Genomic DNA, 14244 nt, shown 5'->3' on the forward strand with positions numbered 1-14244 from the left:
GATGCAAATTCACTTCATTCTGATTGTGTGAAGATTCTCAGTTCACAGTCTTTCTCAGCTGTTTAAATGTAATACTAAATGGTTCTTTTTTGAAAAGTCAGTTAAAAAGCACAGAGTATCTTCAATTGCTCTTTTCTTCTGACCTGAAAATGCTCTAGTTTGTGCTTTTTCTCTATAAGAACACATGAAGAGATTCTACATTGGCAATTTTCTTTGTTTACTTTTTCCATAAGATTACATTAGGAATTGTTATATGGACGTTCAAGGAATAGACAAAAATGTGAAAAGTCACGGCATGTTAAACACAGCCTGTACAATAAGCGACGAAGACGTCCAGCATGCAGGCTGAGTAATTAAATGAGTGGTCTTTAGTGGTTGGGAATGTGTGAGGGTTACTGTAGGTTACTGCAGCGGCTCAGCTGTGTGTGAATGCACCGAGACATACACACACTGTAGATGGGACTGGAAGTGCTCTAGGCACAATGTACACAGCTCCCAGTGTGACAGTTCTGCTTATTAAGAGGTAATAGAATAACCAGACTGCTGGGTCTCAGAAAAGCTTTAATCTCTTGCAGCCAAGGTCAGACACATCGCTTTTATCAAACTGTTTTACTGTCCTGATAATAAGCTGGTTTCATTTCCATTTTTCTCTTTAGAGTCAGCGCTTGCATACTATCCTGTTGTAAGGGCCTGGTCTTCTTCTCAAGCTCAAAGTGAAATTTGTGTGGAATTGTGTTAGAAAATAAAAACAGACATTGAATTTTGTTCACTAAGTATTAGACAATGTCGTATGGCTGTGTGCGCTGAGGTGATTTTTTACTTTGCTAATGTTTTCCTCCAGTGATGTTGACCTGGTTGTTCTTCGCTGTGTTGTTCCTGTAGGCCAGCTTTAGGGTCTGAAGTGACATCCACTTCTGATTGGTTGTCCCTTAACCCTGAGGCTGTATCCTACCCTGATTGGTCAGTTCCTATGCCTGCAGCATTGCCGTATACTGATTGGCTCCTGAGGCAGTATCCTGTTCTGCACAGGCTTGGTGCTTCAGGCGATGTCCTCAAGCTTGTTCCAAAAGTCCATTGCCAACTCCTCGTCCATTTACTCAATTGAATTATAGTAAAAATGTAATTATAGGATTGAATTAAAATAGCATTAATATAGTTGTATAATCAGGAAGTTTCAATATTATTTTGGAAAAAAAAACAACAACAAAAAAAACGGATTTTCCCCAAACATGGTCAATCCTGGCCATCATTCTCAACACAAACACGATACAAGAGCAATGCTCAAGTGTTTTAATATCACAAATAACAAGTGCAAAAAATAAAAAAATTCAATCAATCAATAACTGTAACAACTAACCAAGGAAACAAAAGAACCGTTAATCCAGAAATGAGGTCGTCCTCATTTCCAAAGTAAGACGTAAGACACGCAATTCCAAGTAATCTTGGAAATAAACTGAAAGATTTTTAACGTAGAAAAGCATCATACAGTGTAAGAGAGTGTCTAAGTGCACGGTCCTGTTCCATGCAGAAGATCAAATCTCTGAAAGTGACACGTGTTGGAAGCCTTTGAGACGTTCTCTGAGCACGTAAACTCAGAACCTGAGGAGAAACAGAGACTGTGAACTTCCTGCTGAACTTTTAATCTCAATCACAGATATGCACTACGATTCTAATCTTTTTAGAGAAGATGAATTTTAGGCCAAAGATTCATTAAATACGTAGATTCTCCAATACCATACTAGTAGCTCTTAAAGAGATACATAAAAATTCACTAAAAACTTGCTCAGATAGAGAAGATCTGGTTAAAATACAAAAATGTGAGCCTTGAAGATCTATCTTCAAAAGTGGATCATTGTGCAACCATACCATGTTCTGGAAAGATAATACAAACCCCCATAAAACATAACAAGGAAACACCAAATCAAATTGAAGGTCAGCTCAACTACAGGCCAGAACATGTGTATTGCTGCAAAATCCTTCCCTCACTAATCAAAATCAGGTAGAATAAAACATATCAAAGCTGGATATCATGACACATGATTATGTAATGACGTACAGTCACGTTCTCTCACAGACACAGAGAGGCTTGTGTGGAAGTCTATACCTGATTAGTCCCTGAGCCAGAAGCCTCCACAGGTTTCCTCTTCCGAGGCCCCAGAGCTGCCAGTGCTGCCAGGTTAGCATCTCTGTGCTCCATCTGAGCTAGCTCTTGCTGCTGCATCTGTGTGAGTGCGGTAAACTTGTTATAATAAAGGCCATGTGCTGATCTGAGCCAGTTCCATTGCCAGCCAAGTCATGTCACTACATCTATTATGCTTCACAGATACACAGCATGGTACACTTTGCCGTTTTCCCCTCCCAACTCCCTTCTTGTCTTTTTTCTGATTACACATTTCCCCAGTGTTTCAATCCAAAGAAGTTAGCATCTTGCTCATGAAGCCAACAGAGGCAGCTTGATTAATTGATTTTCACTCTGTTGAGACATGACAAATTTCTCAAATTTGGCCACAAATTTTTCAAATGCAGAATTGTCATGAAATGTCTTTGAATGTGCCAACATTAAGATTTCCTTCACTGGAACTAAGTGGTCTAGTTGAAACATTGCACAAACCAAGGTCCATGAAGACTGGAGCTCAACCCATCTAGTCTCTGGTCATAAAGTGATCTTAGGTACGAATTGGAAAACAAACTATGTGCCTGGACATCAGTGACTCTTGGGTTCTTGTGGCTGAATGGACAAATCTCCACAGCTACAAGCTCCAAAATGGAAAGCCTTCTCACTTTTGCATTGACTATAGCCGTGTACATTTCTCTCATTTGTATGCTGTGCAAGGGCCCACCAGTGGCAGTCTGGCAGTGCTGGGATTCGAACGCACGACCTTCCATCGGTAGTCCAGTGATGAAGAGTGGAGGCTGTTATAGCAGCAAAAGGGAAACAGCTCAATATTGATGCCCATGGTTTTGGCATGGGATGTTCACTGGGCAGATGTCCACATACGTTTGGCCATGCAGTGTATAATAACGCCATCCTTCATGCTCAGAGATCAGGGCCAATTGTGTTAATTCCAGGCTTAGCAAAATATCTATAATGATCTGCTGTGTAGGTTCCCATACTGAATTTGGCTACTTATGTAAATACAAGCACATACTCATCGAGCAAAAAATAGTGAAGACACTGATCAGTCATACAGAGAGCCTGAATCTGATTCATGTCTCTGGCTGGAATCACTTCTTCACCTGCACTTAAGTCTGCAGTAGTAGGCTAGTGTTACTATCTAAGTTTCTTATTTGTCCTCTTCTAGCAGATAAAAGAAGCCAGCAACAATTTAAATATCAATTTTATTTGAAATTACACTTTAAATATTGGATGTTATGGTTACATGCACTTGTCAAATGAGTGCAATAATGAAAAAAATTAAAAAATGACAAAGCTAATTTTTTTTGCTTTAAATATGACACTGGGTATGGTTTACTTTTATCAAACCGGCTGGTGCCAATTTCAATGCACCTTTAAAAAATATTACAACAAATCTAAAAGAAAAAAAAAGAAATTTTTTACAAGGATAAATTAATTATATTTTTATTTATTTAATTATAATTATTATTTTAAAATATTTTTTATTTATTTAATTAAAATTAATTGTATTTATTTATTTTAATTATAATTATAAAAAGGATTAATACTGTTGAATTGTTACCGGCAACATAGACTTGTAAGGTAAAAAAGGTTGATTTTTAATAATTTCTTATCCTACACACACACACGCACACACACACATGCACACACACAGGTCTAAGGAGCCTTCACTTTGCTCCGTGTACAGCCTCAGGCTTCAGTTTCTGCTCCAATTAAACTCAAATTAAAATTAGGTTCCAATCTGAAAAAAAGAGAAACAAAATCCCTCTAGTGTAGTCTAGTATTTCTGGGGAATGTGTTCTAGGGAACTCTGACAGCTCGAACACAACATAATTGAAACATGTGGAATACATACAGACACACACACACACAAACATTCACTCACCAACCTCTTTCGCTCTCTGTCGTAGCCGAAGCTGTTCGGGGTCCTCGCAGCTCGAGCGACTCTGAAAAGAAAATAGACAAGAGACACAAAATGGCTGTCCTGCTCACGGTCAGTGATTATTCATGTGTACAGTACACTCCCACACATTTACCTTAGCGATACGCAACAGGGTTTCCTTCTCCTCTTCTTCTCTTCTTTGTTTCTCCACTTTTTCCAGCTGTTCCAGGAACTTTAGCTGGGCTCGAGTGTCACTGGTCTGAATGTTCCACCAATCATCCTAACTCCAGAAATGGGCATGTAATCTTTAACAGCATTCAGTACGTAGTCATTCAGATTTTGACTAAAAACCAACAGGGATACTCTTCTGGTGTTTGTTTTGCATTACATCTACAGAGCATAAGTATTCACCCCCTTGATCTTTTCTACATTTGTGATGTTGAACTGAAATATACTGCACTGGGGTTTTACTATAAATCTGCACAAAACAGCCTTTATTATTGAAGTGGGGGAAAACACTGTAGAGCACAAAATTATTTATTTTAAAAAAAATGTTGTGATCACATATGCATTTCGCCTCACATATGCATTTCGCCTCACGCCTCACAGGGTTGGGGGTTCGATTCCCACTTCCACCTTGTGTGTGTGGAGTTTGCATGTTCTCCCCGTGCCTTGGGGGTTTCCTCCGGGTACTCCGGTTTCCTCCCCCGGTCCAAAGACATGCATGGTAGGTTGATTGGCATCTCTGGAAAATTGTCTGTAGTGTGTGATTGCGTGAGTGAATGAGAGTGTGTGTGTGTGTGTGTCCTGCGATGGGTTGGCACTCCGTCCAGGGTGTATCCTGCCTTGATGCCCGATGACGCCTGAGATAGGCACAGGCTCCCCGTGACCCGAGGTAGTTCGGATAAGCGGTAGGAAATGGGTGAGTGAGTGAGAGCGAGTAAATGTTGTGCTGTGAAACCCAAAATTTGTATTGCCACCAGCCACCATCACAGGTCAAACTGAATGGAGTTGAGTGGAGTCTACATGTGTGCAAGTGTCATGAGATCTCAATACATACGCATATGCTTAAACCCCAAACAACAAAGGTCTGAAAACATCTAAATCCTCACTTATCTAAGCAGAGAATAACCAAAAGGCCAAGAGGATCTCTGAAGCAGTTGTAGAGCTCCACAGCTCAGATGGGAAAAGTTATTCACAGGACAACTGCAGCCCAGACATTCCAAACATTTCCAAAGTGAAAAACCAAACTTAGGAAATCACATATGGATATTAGAGATTCAATAAACATGTGGAAAAGGATCTATGGTTCTCTGATGACACTACATTTGACCATCACTTCTCATCACTCTGAGATCTCCATTCCCCAGTGATGCATGGTGATGGTAGCATCACAGTGAAACTGCTCACGGTTTAGAGAAAGATGTGTGGAACTAAACTAGGGGACAGTCTTCGAAAAGGAAAACTATATGGCAAGAGACTGGGGCATTATAAATAGCACTTTTAAATATTAGACATATTGTGTAAAGAAAATGAAGACTTTATGGAGTTATACTAGTTACTAATGAAGGTATTCTGGTTGTTAGTATGAACTATGTGAGGTGTTTTTGTTCATGTGTGTGTGTTTGATTATACATACCCTGTAAGAGATATTATGATGTTGTGCTATAACAGTGAGTTTTTCCAGCAGATTGCGAAGTCTTTCCTGTGTGGCATGAGAAAGCAACCCAAGCACATCTGGATTCACCTCTGCAACTCCCAGAGACTTACCTATGTGCAGACATACACACAGCACAATGGGTCATGTTTAACTTTTCGATTATTATTATTATTTTTTTTTATCATCGCCAAATTTCATGGCTTTCTGAAAGACAGTTGTGAAAGCATTGCCTAAAACAAAATGTTCTCAGAAGTAAGAACAACATCCAGAACAACACCCGTTAAACAATGGCAAAGAATACTTAAATACATATTTTATTTAAAATTGTATTTAATTTACCAAATACACAAACAATTCGGCTAGCTTTAACTGTATTGTGATGCATGTCTAATTAAGATATTATAAGTAAAAAGATATTAAAAATATCATCAATATTCTTTCAGTGTCTTAGGGATGTTGCTTTGGAGGGAACAAAGGGATTGATTTCTTTACTTGTTTGGATTTTAGGTTTTAAAAGAACTAGCTTCAGCTAACCAAGCATTTGAAATAGTAGTTTTGCTAAATGATGTATGATTTAATAGACACTATAAAATATTACCATAAAACACACTAGAGAGGTTTAACCTTATAACTTAATTTCAGCAAGCATTACCAGGAAAGATGCCAAAAGATCTCTAGGAGACAGGTATTAATTGTTGCTTTGGCATTTTGTTACGCTTTGTGAAAAGACATCTGCAAACACTCTCATTTTCCCTTTTCTGCTGACATAGACAGCTCCTGCGAGGCCAAGCTTGTCTCTTACAGTATATTTCCACATCCCCATGTTCCATCTCCTCCTGCTTCAGGGTAACTCCACCTTCCCCTACCTCCCTTGGTTTTCTCACTTTCTCTCCCTTATTATTTTGATCAGCACAGTAGAGGGGATTCTTGCCAATCTGGCAATTTTGTGCCACTCCACAGTCATTTGCATACTGATGGAGAACAGCCTCGTCAGAGATCCTACTGATCAAAGAGAGAGTCTCTGCCTTCTGTCTTTCACTACCAGGGTTCAACATGTGACAGAATGTCAGGAGACTAAAAGCATGAGAAATGCCAACGATGGAGAAAGAGAGGGGGTTGAGCGAGAGAGAGAGAGAGAGAGAGAGAGAGATAAAGAGGTGAAAGACAAGGATAGATGTTAAAGTTACTGTAAATATATGTGGTACAACCGTACCAATGCATTTTTTCCTCATTGAGTAGGGGTTAAGACACAGTTACCAATGTGAAGCACTCTCTGTTGCAGTGCTGTGGTCTGGAGGAAAGGCTCGTCCCTGCATGAGCGCACCACTGTTCCCACCAGCTCTGAACTGGATGCCAAAATGCGAGCGTTTTCCTCATTCACATTTACACCTGCCATGGAGGCCACGTCATTTATGTCGTCGTCATCACTAACCAACAAAAGCACACGGACATACATACACAATGAGACTCACTATATAGGTTTTTGTTTGGTAACTGGATCAGGAACAGGTTTATAGGTTTGAGCTGTAAGTATACAATTATATACTATAACTGACTATAACTCCTTTGTCTCCTCCACTCTCTCTGGCAGTGGATAGGGCCGTCACTTACCAGGTGATATTTGGGCTTTGGATTATTCTCAGTACAAGAGTGACACTGACAAGGCAGTGACATTATTAGGGACACCTACCTTGTTGGTCCACCTTAAACTAATACTCATATGCTAAACACTCTAACAGTTAGCTGATTTTGTTTGTCTGACTGACTGTTTTGAACCCTGCACTGACATGATACACTCATACCAGTGAGCCACCACCCAAATAACGGTCCTATGGTGGTCCGTTTCCACTGTTGAATGACTACGAGGCAACTAGAAAAATAATGTGCAGTACAACATAAACTAGTCAGCAACTGTGTACATATAAAAAGTCAGTGTACTGCATTTTTAAACAACTACAGATTATTATTAGGTTATTTTTCTACTCTGCAAAACCAAAACACAAAATCCACAGTGGAGAATAGTAGACATTACCGGAATAAGCCTGAGGTGCTGTTCTTGAAACTGTGTGCTTGTGCTGCCTGAGTAGGTCCAGAGGGGGTTTTACATGCCTGGAGAGAAAGCTTCCTAAAATCTCCTTTAGAAAAAAACAAAAACACACACATTGCACTAGAAAGGTCAAAATAATTAATACAGCAAATAGGCATTACAGAAATTCACTATAGTTATAGTACTATATTGTACTTACTGAGAACTACCATCATTTCACTCTGATGATTCAGAGTGAAAATGTTATTCATTAGCCATTAATCATTCCTGATGTGGTAATACTTGTCACAATGACATTAGCATCAATTTACCTGATCTGATCAAGGCTTGTTTAATGAAATACCTTCAGTCTTTTTGGGTTTTATGAACTGAATTTCAAACATTTAGACACAAACAATCAGTATTGCACATTTCAGCAGCTCCACTCACTTGCAAGTTTAGTCATGCAAGGATGGACTTAATGAGTACAATAACAATAAACCTTGATAGACATAGTTTAACAACCACTGTAGAACCACTGCAAAGTCCATTCCTCTTTTATTAGGAAAAAATCCAGACCTTTTTTGGAAAACTTTTTTTATGGTTTTATGTCATTAAAAGTGTTTTGAAAAGAAAGAATAGGAAAAATTATGTGCTTAATGAAGGCTGGGTTTGTGCAAAGAATAAGATAAACAATTCATATAAAATAGGTAATGTAACTCTACAACTATTTATGCATTCATGCACATTTCCAGATCTGGCAAAGGGTTGATTAAAATAAAATATAAAATCCAGACTTTGTCCAGTTTTTATTTATTTATGTATTTATTTATTGGAAAAGAGAAGAGGAAGAGAAGAATAAGGATGAAGATGAGAAGGTGAATAATAGGGAAAAGGAGGATAATGAGGAGGAGAATAATAAGGATGTGAAGAATAAGGGGAAAGAGTTTAAGGAGAAGAATAAGGTGGAAAATGAGAATAAGGAGCAGAAGGAGATAGGAGGAGGAGAACAAGGAGGAGAAGGAGGAGGAGCAGGAGGAAGAGAGTTTAAGGAATAGGAAATATGGAGAAAGGGAGAATAAGAAGAAATATGAGAATGAAAATTAAAGAAAAATAAGAAGGAGAAGCAGAATAAGAAGGAAGGGGAAAATAAGGAGGAAAATAAGAATAAGGACGAAAGTGAGAATAAGAGAGCAGAGGAGAATAAAGGGGAGGAGGCGGAATAGAGATTAAGGAATAGAGAATATAGAGGAAGAGAAAATAAGGAGAAAGAGAAGAATAAAAGGAGACGAGGAAGAGGAAAATAGCGAGAAGAATTTGGAGATGTGGAAAAGGAAAATAAGGTGAAGGAAGAAGAGGAGGATAAAAGAAGACGAGGAGAGGGTTACTACCTGCTGCCTGTGTGTTTGTCTGAATGACTGGCTGCTTGGCCTGTGTGTGGTTCTGCACTGGCAAGACAACATGGGATGAGGAGGTCACACGTTGCTCCACAATCACTCCTTTGCTTTGCTGGATCACCTGCTCAAATACAAAACTTCGACTCAAATGTAGCATAGCTCGTACAGTCAGGCAGAATTAGAAAAAAGAAAAAGATCCCCACAACTCACTGGCAATGCAGGAAACCAAGAGGGAATGCTCTATGTAAATGTCAGCTTTCAAACACTCAAAAACTGTGTGTGCGTGTGCATTTGGGGCAAGAAAAATGAGGGGCAATATTCCTGGAGATATTCTTCAATATAAACAAAATGCAATAAACAATAAAATCCACAGAATTAGATTAAAAGATGACAAATGACATTTAAAATGACTGCATCAAGCATGTGATAACAGGAGCGGATGGGGTACTGGTGGCTTTAAGTGAATTATACTGAAGTGTGGGTGGCAGGAACTACACCAGAGAATGAAGATAAATTGGACAAAATGTCCTATAAATGAGTCACAATTCAGCAAAGGGCTCAATTTTACTATTTCAAGCATAACTGAATTAAAAACTTGAACAAAAGGACAAACATACAGTATATCATTTTTGGTCACATGTTTACAGGAGGTTTACAATGAAAAGAGTTATATTTAGTATATATTATATTTAGTTTATATTATATTTATTTAGCATAATTTAATATACAATAGTAGATATTTTACTTTCCAAAGCATTATTGAGCTGAAATAGCAGAGTACTTTCAATTAATACCATTTTAAGCGATTTAACTGGCTAGCTTTATAATTTGCCAAACATACCACAGACACGATTACGGTGTTATACAGAAGACTTCGTACTGTGCTTGCACTTAACTTATGTGGACAAACTCATTACACTGAAGTTTCAATGTTATTGTACTTATTGCCTCTACATCAACCTTTAGTTTCAAGGATCATTTATTTACTCAGTTCAGCTCAAAACAGCCTCAGTTCTTCATGGCCTGGATTTCACAATATCTTGGAGACATTGCTTTAAGATTTTGCTCCATGCTTTCAGATGTGCTTTCATGCTGTTACTTTCATGCTCTACCACATCCCAAAGGAGTAGGATTTAGATCCAGTGACTAACAAGACCACTGAAGAACACTGAGCTCATTGTCATGTTCATGACACTACTTTTGCTTTGTGACATGGTGAGTTATCATGCTGAAAATGCCATTAGAAGGTAAATTGTGGCCATGAACGTATACAGCATTACAGCAACAATTCTGAAATAAACTATGGAATTCAAGCAATGATTGGTATTAACAGCCCAGAGTGCGTCAAGAAAAAACACACCGTAACATCACCTTCACCAGTGCTGTCGACATAAGGTAGATTGAGGCAATGGATTCATGCTGAAGGTGCTAAATTCTGACCCTATCATCTGTGAGCCTCAGTAGAAACTGAGATTCATTAGACCAGGCCACATTTTTTCAGTCTTCAGCTGTCTAGTTTTGGTGAGTCTGTGCTCACTTCAGCCTCAGCTTTCAGTGCCGGGCTGACAGAAGTGGACCCTGACGTGGTCTTCAGCTCTTGTAGCTCAACTAACTTTGATGTTTTGCACATGATGCTTCTCTGCTCACCACAAAATGCACAGGGTGATTATCTGAAGTTACTGAAGTCTTTCAGGCAAGACCATTCTTAATTGACCTTTCTATTCAACAAGAATTTTCCTGGAGGATGTTCTTTATTGCACTATTCTGAGTAAGCTCTAGAGACTGCTGTGCATGAAAACTGTAAAACTTTAATAACATTTTGGCCTTTAATTATTTTCATGACTTATTTAGGTAACAGTATATGATATATCTGAACATTCAGTGCCAAGTGAGCTTACCATTTGAGCAGGTCTGGCTGATACACTGCCTCGGAGAGGCTGAGAGAATGTGGTGGAGGAGGTAATGCTGAGTTTCTGGGCACTGCTGCTGATTGTGGATGAAGATGATGCTTTGGTCTGCTCACTCTGCTGGATGAAGAGCTGAGAGTTTGGGGTGAGCTGACGCAAAGCTGGAAGGCTTCTCTGAAAAAGACAAGAAACCCTCAGACTAAATTCTCTTTCATCCCAAATGCTTTGATATCAGACTCACAAAGACTAGATCTTACTTTAAGAAAGGGCACCAGGTACGGTTGAGGGGAGGATTTCAGCTCCATGTAAAGTTTTTCAGTGAACTCCTCAGCTTCAATTCGTCCGTCCTGATAAGAAACAAACAGAACACCTTAAACCTGGCTCAAACTAATGCAGAAGAAGTGGAACTAAAAAATCAAAAGGATGTGATGTCACACCAGCAGGTCTTTGACTAGAGCTCGGACATTCTGTGCCATGTTAGGTGAACGTGTCCCACTCGATGCCAGCTTCATTAGAGTGATCAGAAAGTTTTTACATTTCTTTACATTCTCCAATGTCTCCTGTTGACAATAAAAACCATGTTAATTTCATGAAAGAATAACACGTGATCAAATTAAAATAGATTACTAAAAATAATGCAATTAATCAAGATTGAAAACATACGCTTACTTGAAAGAAAATGATTTTTATACTAAAGGTACCTAAATGTATTCAGAGGTCATGCACGAAATTCCTGAACTTTCAGAAACATTTCAAGCAGGAATGAATAGCATGTTGTGTGATATATTATATATATATATATATATATATATATATATATATATATATATATATATATATATATATATATATATATATATACACACACACATACATACTGTATATACCAAGAAAACCAAAATAAAAAAAACACATGGCTGAAGCTACTTAATCAATGATTGGGCAGATGAATTGACATTCTAGCAGAACCCAACACTCCATCATTATTTAGGTTCTGTATTGGTATGTTTAATGTAAACGATGTCACCAACCCAACCTCCAGGTGCAGTTTGGAAGAGACACAGGTTCTCATCCAGGGTACAGATAGTTCTGGATTTAGATTAGGTGACATATCTCACTGTCTGGTGTAAAAGCAAATTTTTGATCATTTTGATTTATGTGAATAATTTGTGAAGGCAACATACACACATACTCACAAAAAACAAGAAGAAGGAACATGCAGAAATGACTCACGGTTGTGACAGTAGCTGGAGTGGAGACTTTGCTATTGCTGCTGGCTTTGATTGGAATATTCGGGGAAATATTTCGAGGTCCAAAGGCAACCGGGCGGATGCTTTGAGAAACTGATGTAGAAAGTGATGCTTTGCCAATAGACTGAATAAACACAAACAAATCATTGTTTTGTATTTAAATACCCACCATATTAGTGCCTGCATACAAAAAAAAAAGCTGACCTAAATATACCTACCGTTACTACAGCTGTAGAGGGAACATTTGTGCCTGCTATAGTCCTTTGGCTTATGGTTCCTGTTGTGTTGCTTATCGGAGGTTTCTGAGCAGAGGTGACTTTAATGACGGTGGGTCCTGTGATGGTGTTTGGCTTAATGCCAGTCCCTAACACTGAGGGGGATTTAATAATTGTGCTTCCTGTAGTGGTAGGTTTGATTATGGTAGTGGCCATGGTGGAGCTGGGCTTCAGAACAGCCTTTACTGTAGAGGAGGTAGGCTTTACCAAGGTGGCTACCGTTGTAGATGAAGATGGAACAGAAACTCTGATGATAGATGTAGCTGTTGCCTGTAAATAAGATTTTGTTTTATTGTACCACCAGTTAAGAAAATACATGCTGTTTTGTACATCTCATGATACATGGCTCTTTTTTTTTTTTAATATTTTCCATACACATGTATGGATGAGACAAAAGGAAAATTGACTCACTGATAAAAATGTGTCACTATAGCTATTCTAATTATGTTATAAGTAACTTCTTGGTAAACTGAGTTGCAAAAAAATATTAAATTAATATAGAAAATAAAAAAGAAACCTGGGAGGCTGGTGGTTTTACAGCTGTAGAGACACTAGATGTTTTGGGTACAAAGCCCTGGGCCTGTGCTTGAGCCAAAGCCTGCTGGGAAACCAGCATCAACTGCCCACTGTCGCTGCGAATTAAAACCATACCTAGACCAAAAAAATGACACAATAGTTACAACGAAGCACGTACAAATCTGACACGCCTTTAAGGAGGCTCTATCTGAAACGTCAACACAAACCTTGTGGAATCTGGAAGTTAGCAGGTAGTTGAAGAGATGTCGTCTGAGGGCTCCGTGGCACGGTTACATTCTGCTGTGAAGTCCTCTGTAAAGCCACGATCGCTGCTCGGAGCGGAGTTTGGGTCACTGCTGGAGGTCTGATCTGATTAGACGTTACAGTGAGTCCTCCAGGATGTGATGCTGAGGTTTGTCCACTAGCCCCAGCTGCTGACACCATTCTCGCCCCCACCACCAGCGGCGTGGCAGATCTCACAGGCACAGAGCTCACTATGGCATTTTGTGTTGGAGTCATGGAGGCAGATGTTACAGTGAAGGTCACAGGATTGTTCAGCATACCCGATGATGGACCTTCAGCTTCAGCAGAAGGGGTTTTAAGTGCTTCAGGTGGTTCTGGTGTCTTAGTTTTACTTTCCTGTGTAAATACTGACTCCTTGGCTGAAGGTCGAGACGCGCTGGTAGCATCGTGGGCGTTGTGTTTATCTGACACCTGAGTACACGGTGCTAGTGGAGCGTCTTCTAACGACTCATCTGGTTTTTTAACGTCGTTTTCACTTTCGCTTTTAGACATGACAGACATTTAGAACACAAACGGCGTCGTGCCATGTCAGTAGCACACGCTCATGTGGTTTAAATCCTTCTTGTTACAATGTGAACAGCTTCCTGACTACTAGCGTCCTTCAGTAAGGAGTTTAAACCCAACCCGGATCTTGGTCAGCTGTGCTCTGTAACACAGCCTCTTCACCAATTAGCGTCAATGCTAACTTTCTTCTTCCACTTCTTCTTTCGCTTTTTTTCACTCTTTTACCCGCTTGTAGGTTACAGAATCACGGGCTGATCATAAAACAATAAATTAATATATAAATACAACGTATATGTTGTATATTGTATGTGTATATTGTCATATACGCTCGCCGGTCACTTTATTAGGAACACCTGCTCACTTTTACAGCTCTCTCTCTCATTAGCT

General features: G+C 39.1%; 1 protein-coding gene across 2 annotated transcripts; it reads right to left on the reverse strand.

Moving 5' to 3' along the window:
* Positions 1 to 1380: 1380 nt before the first annotated feature.
* taf4b (TAF4B RNA polymerase II, TATA box binding protein (TBP)-associated factor) lies at positions 1381 to 13930 on the reverse strand. Of its 2 annotated transcripts, none has more exons than XM_060865036.1 (15): positions 13278 to 13930; positions 13052 to 13185; positions 12478 to 12804; positions 12243 to 12383; positions 11447 to 11569; positions 11267 to 11356; positions 11001 to 11183; positions 9097 to 9223; positions 7712 to 7814; positions 6937 to 7106; positions 5659 to 5789; positions 4174 to 4299; positions 4027 to 4083; positions 2105 to 2221; positions 1381 to 1599 (listed from the first exon to the last, which is right to left on the reverse strand). In XM_060865036.1, exons 1-15 carry the CDS (start codon positions 13852 to 13854, stop codon positions 1465 to 1467), a joined length of 2541 nt encoding a protein of 846 aa, XP_060721019.1. In that variant the 5' UTR covers positions 13855 to 13930; the 3' UTR covers positions 1381 to 1464. The 2 variants fall into 2 exon arrangements, 1 of the variants encoding a protein (XP_060721019.1); XR_009648020.1 differs by having other exon boundaries at positions 1469 to 1599; positions 4023 to 4083; positions 13278 to 13928.
* Positions 13931 to 14244: the final 314 nt, after the last annotated feature.

The sequence above is a fragment of the Tachysurus vachellii genome, chromosome 3 (genome assembly GCF_030014155.1).
Source record: "Tachysurus vachellii isolate PV-2020 chromosome 3, HZAU_Pvac_v1, whole genome shotgun sequence".
Classification (NCBI taxonomy): Eukaryota; Metazoa; Chordata; class Actinopteri; order Siluriformes; family Bagridae; genus Tachysurus; species Tachysurus vachellii.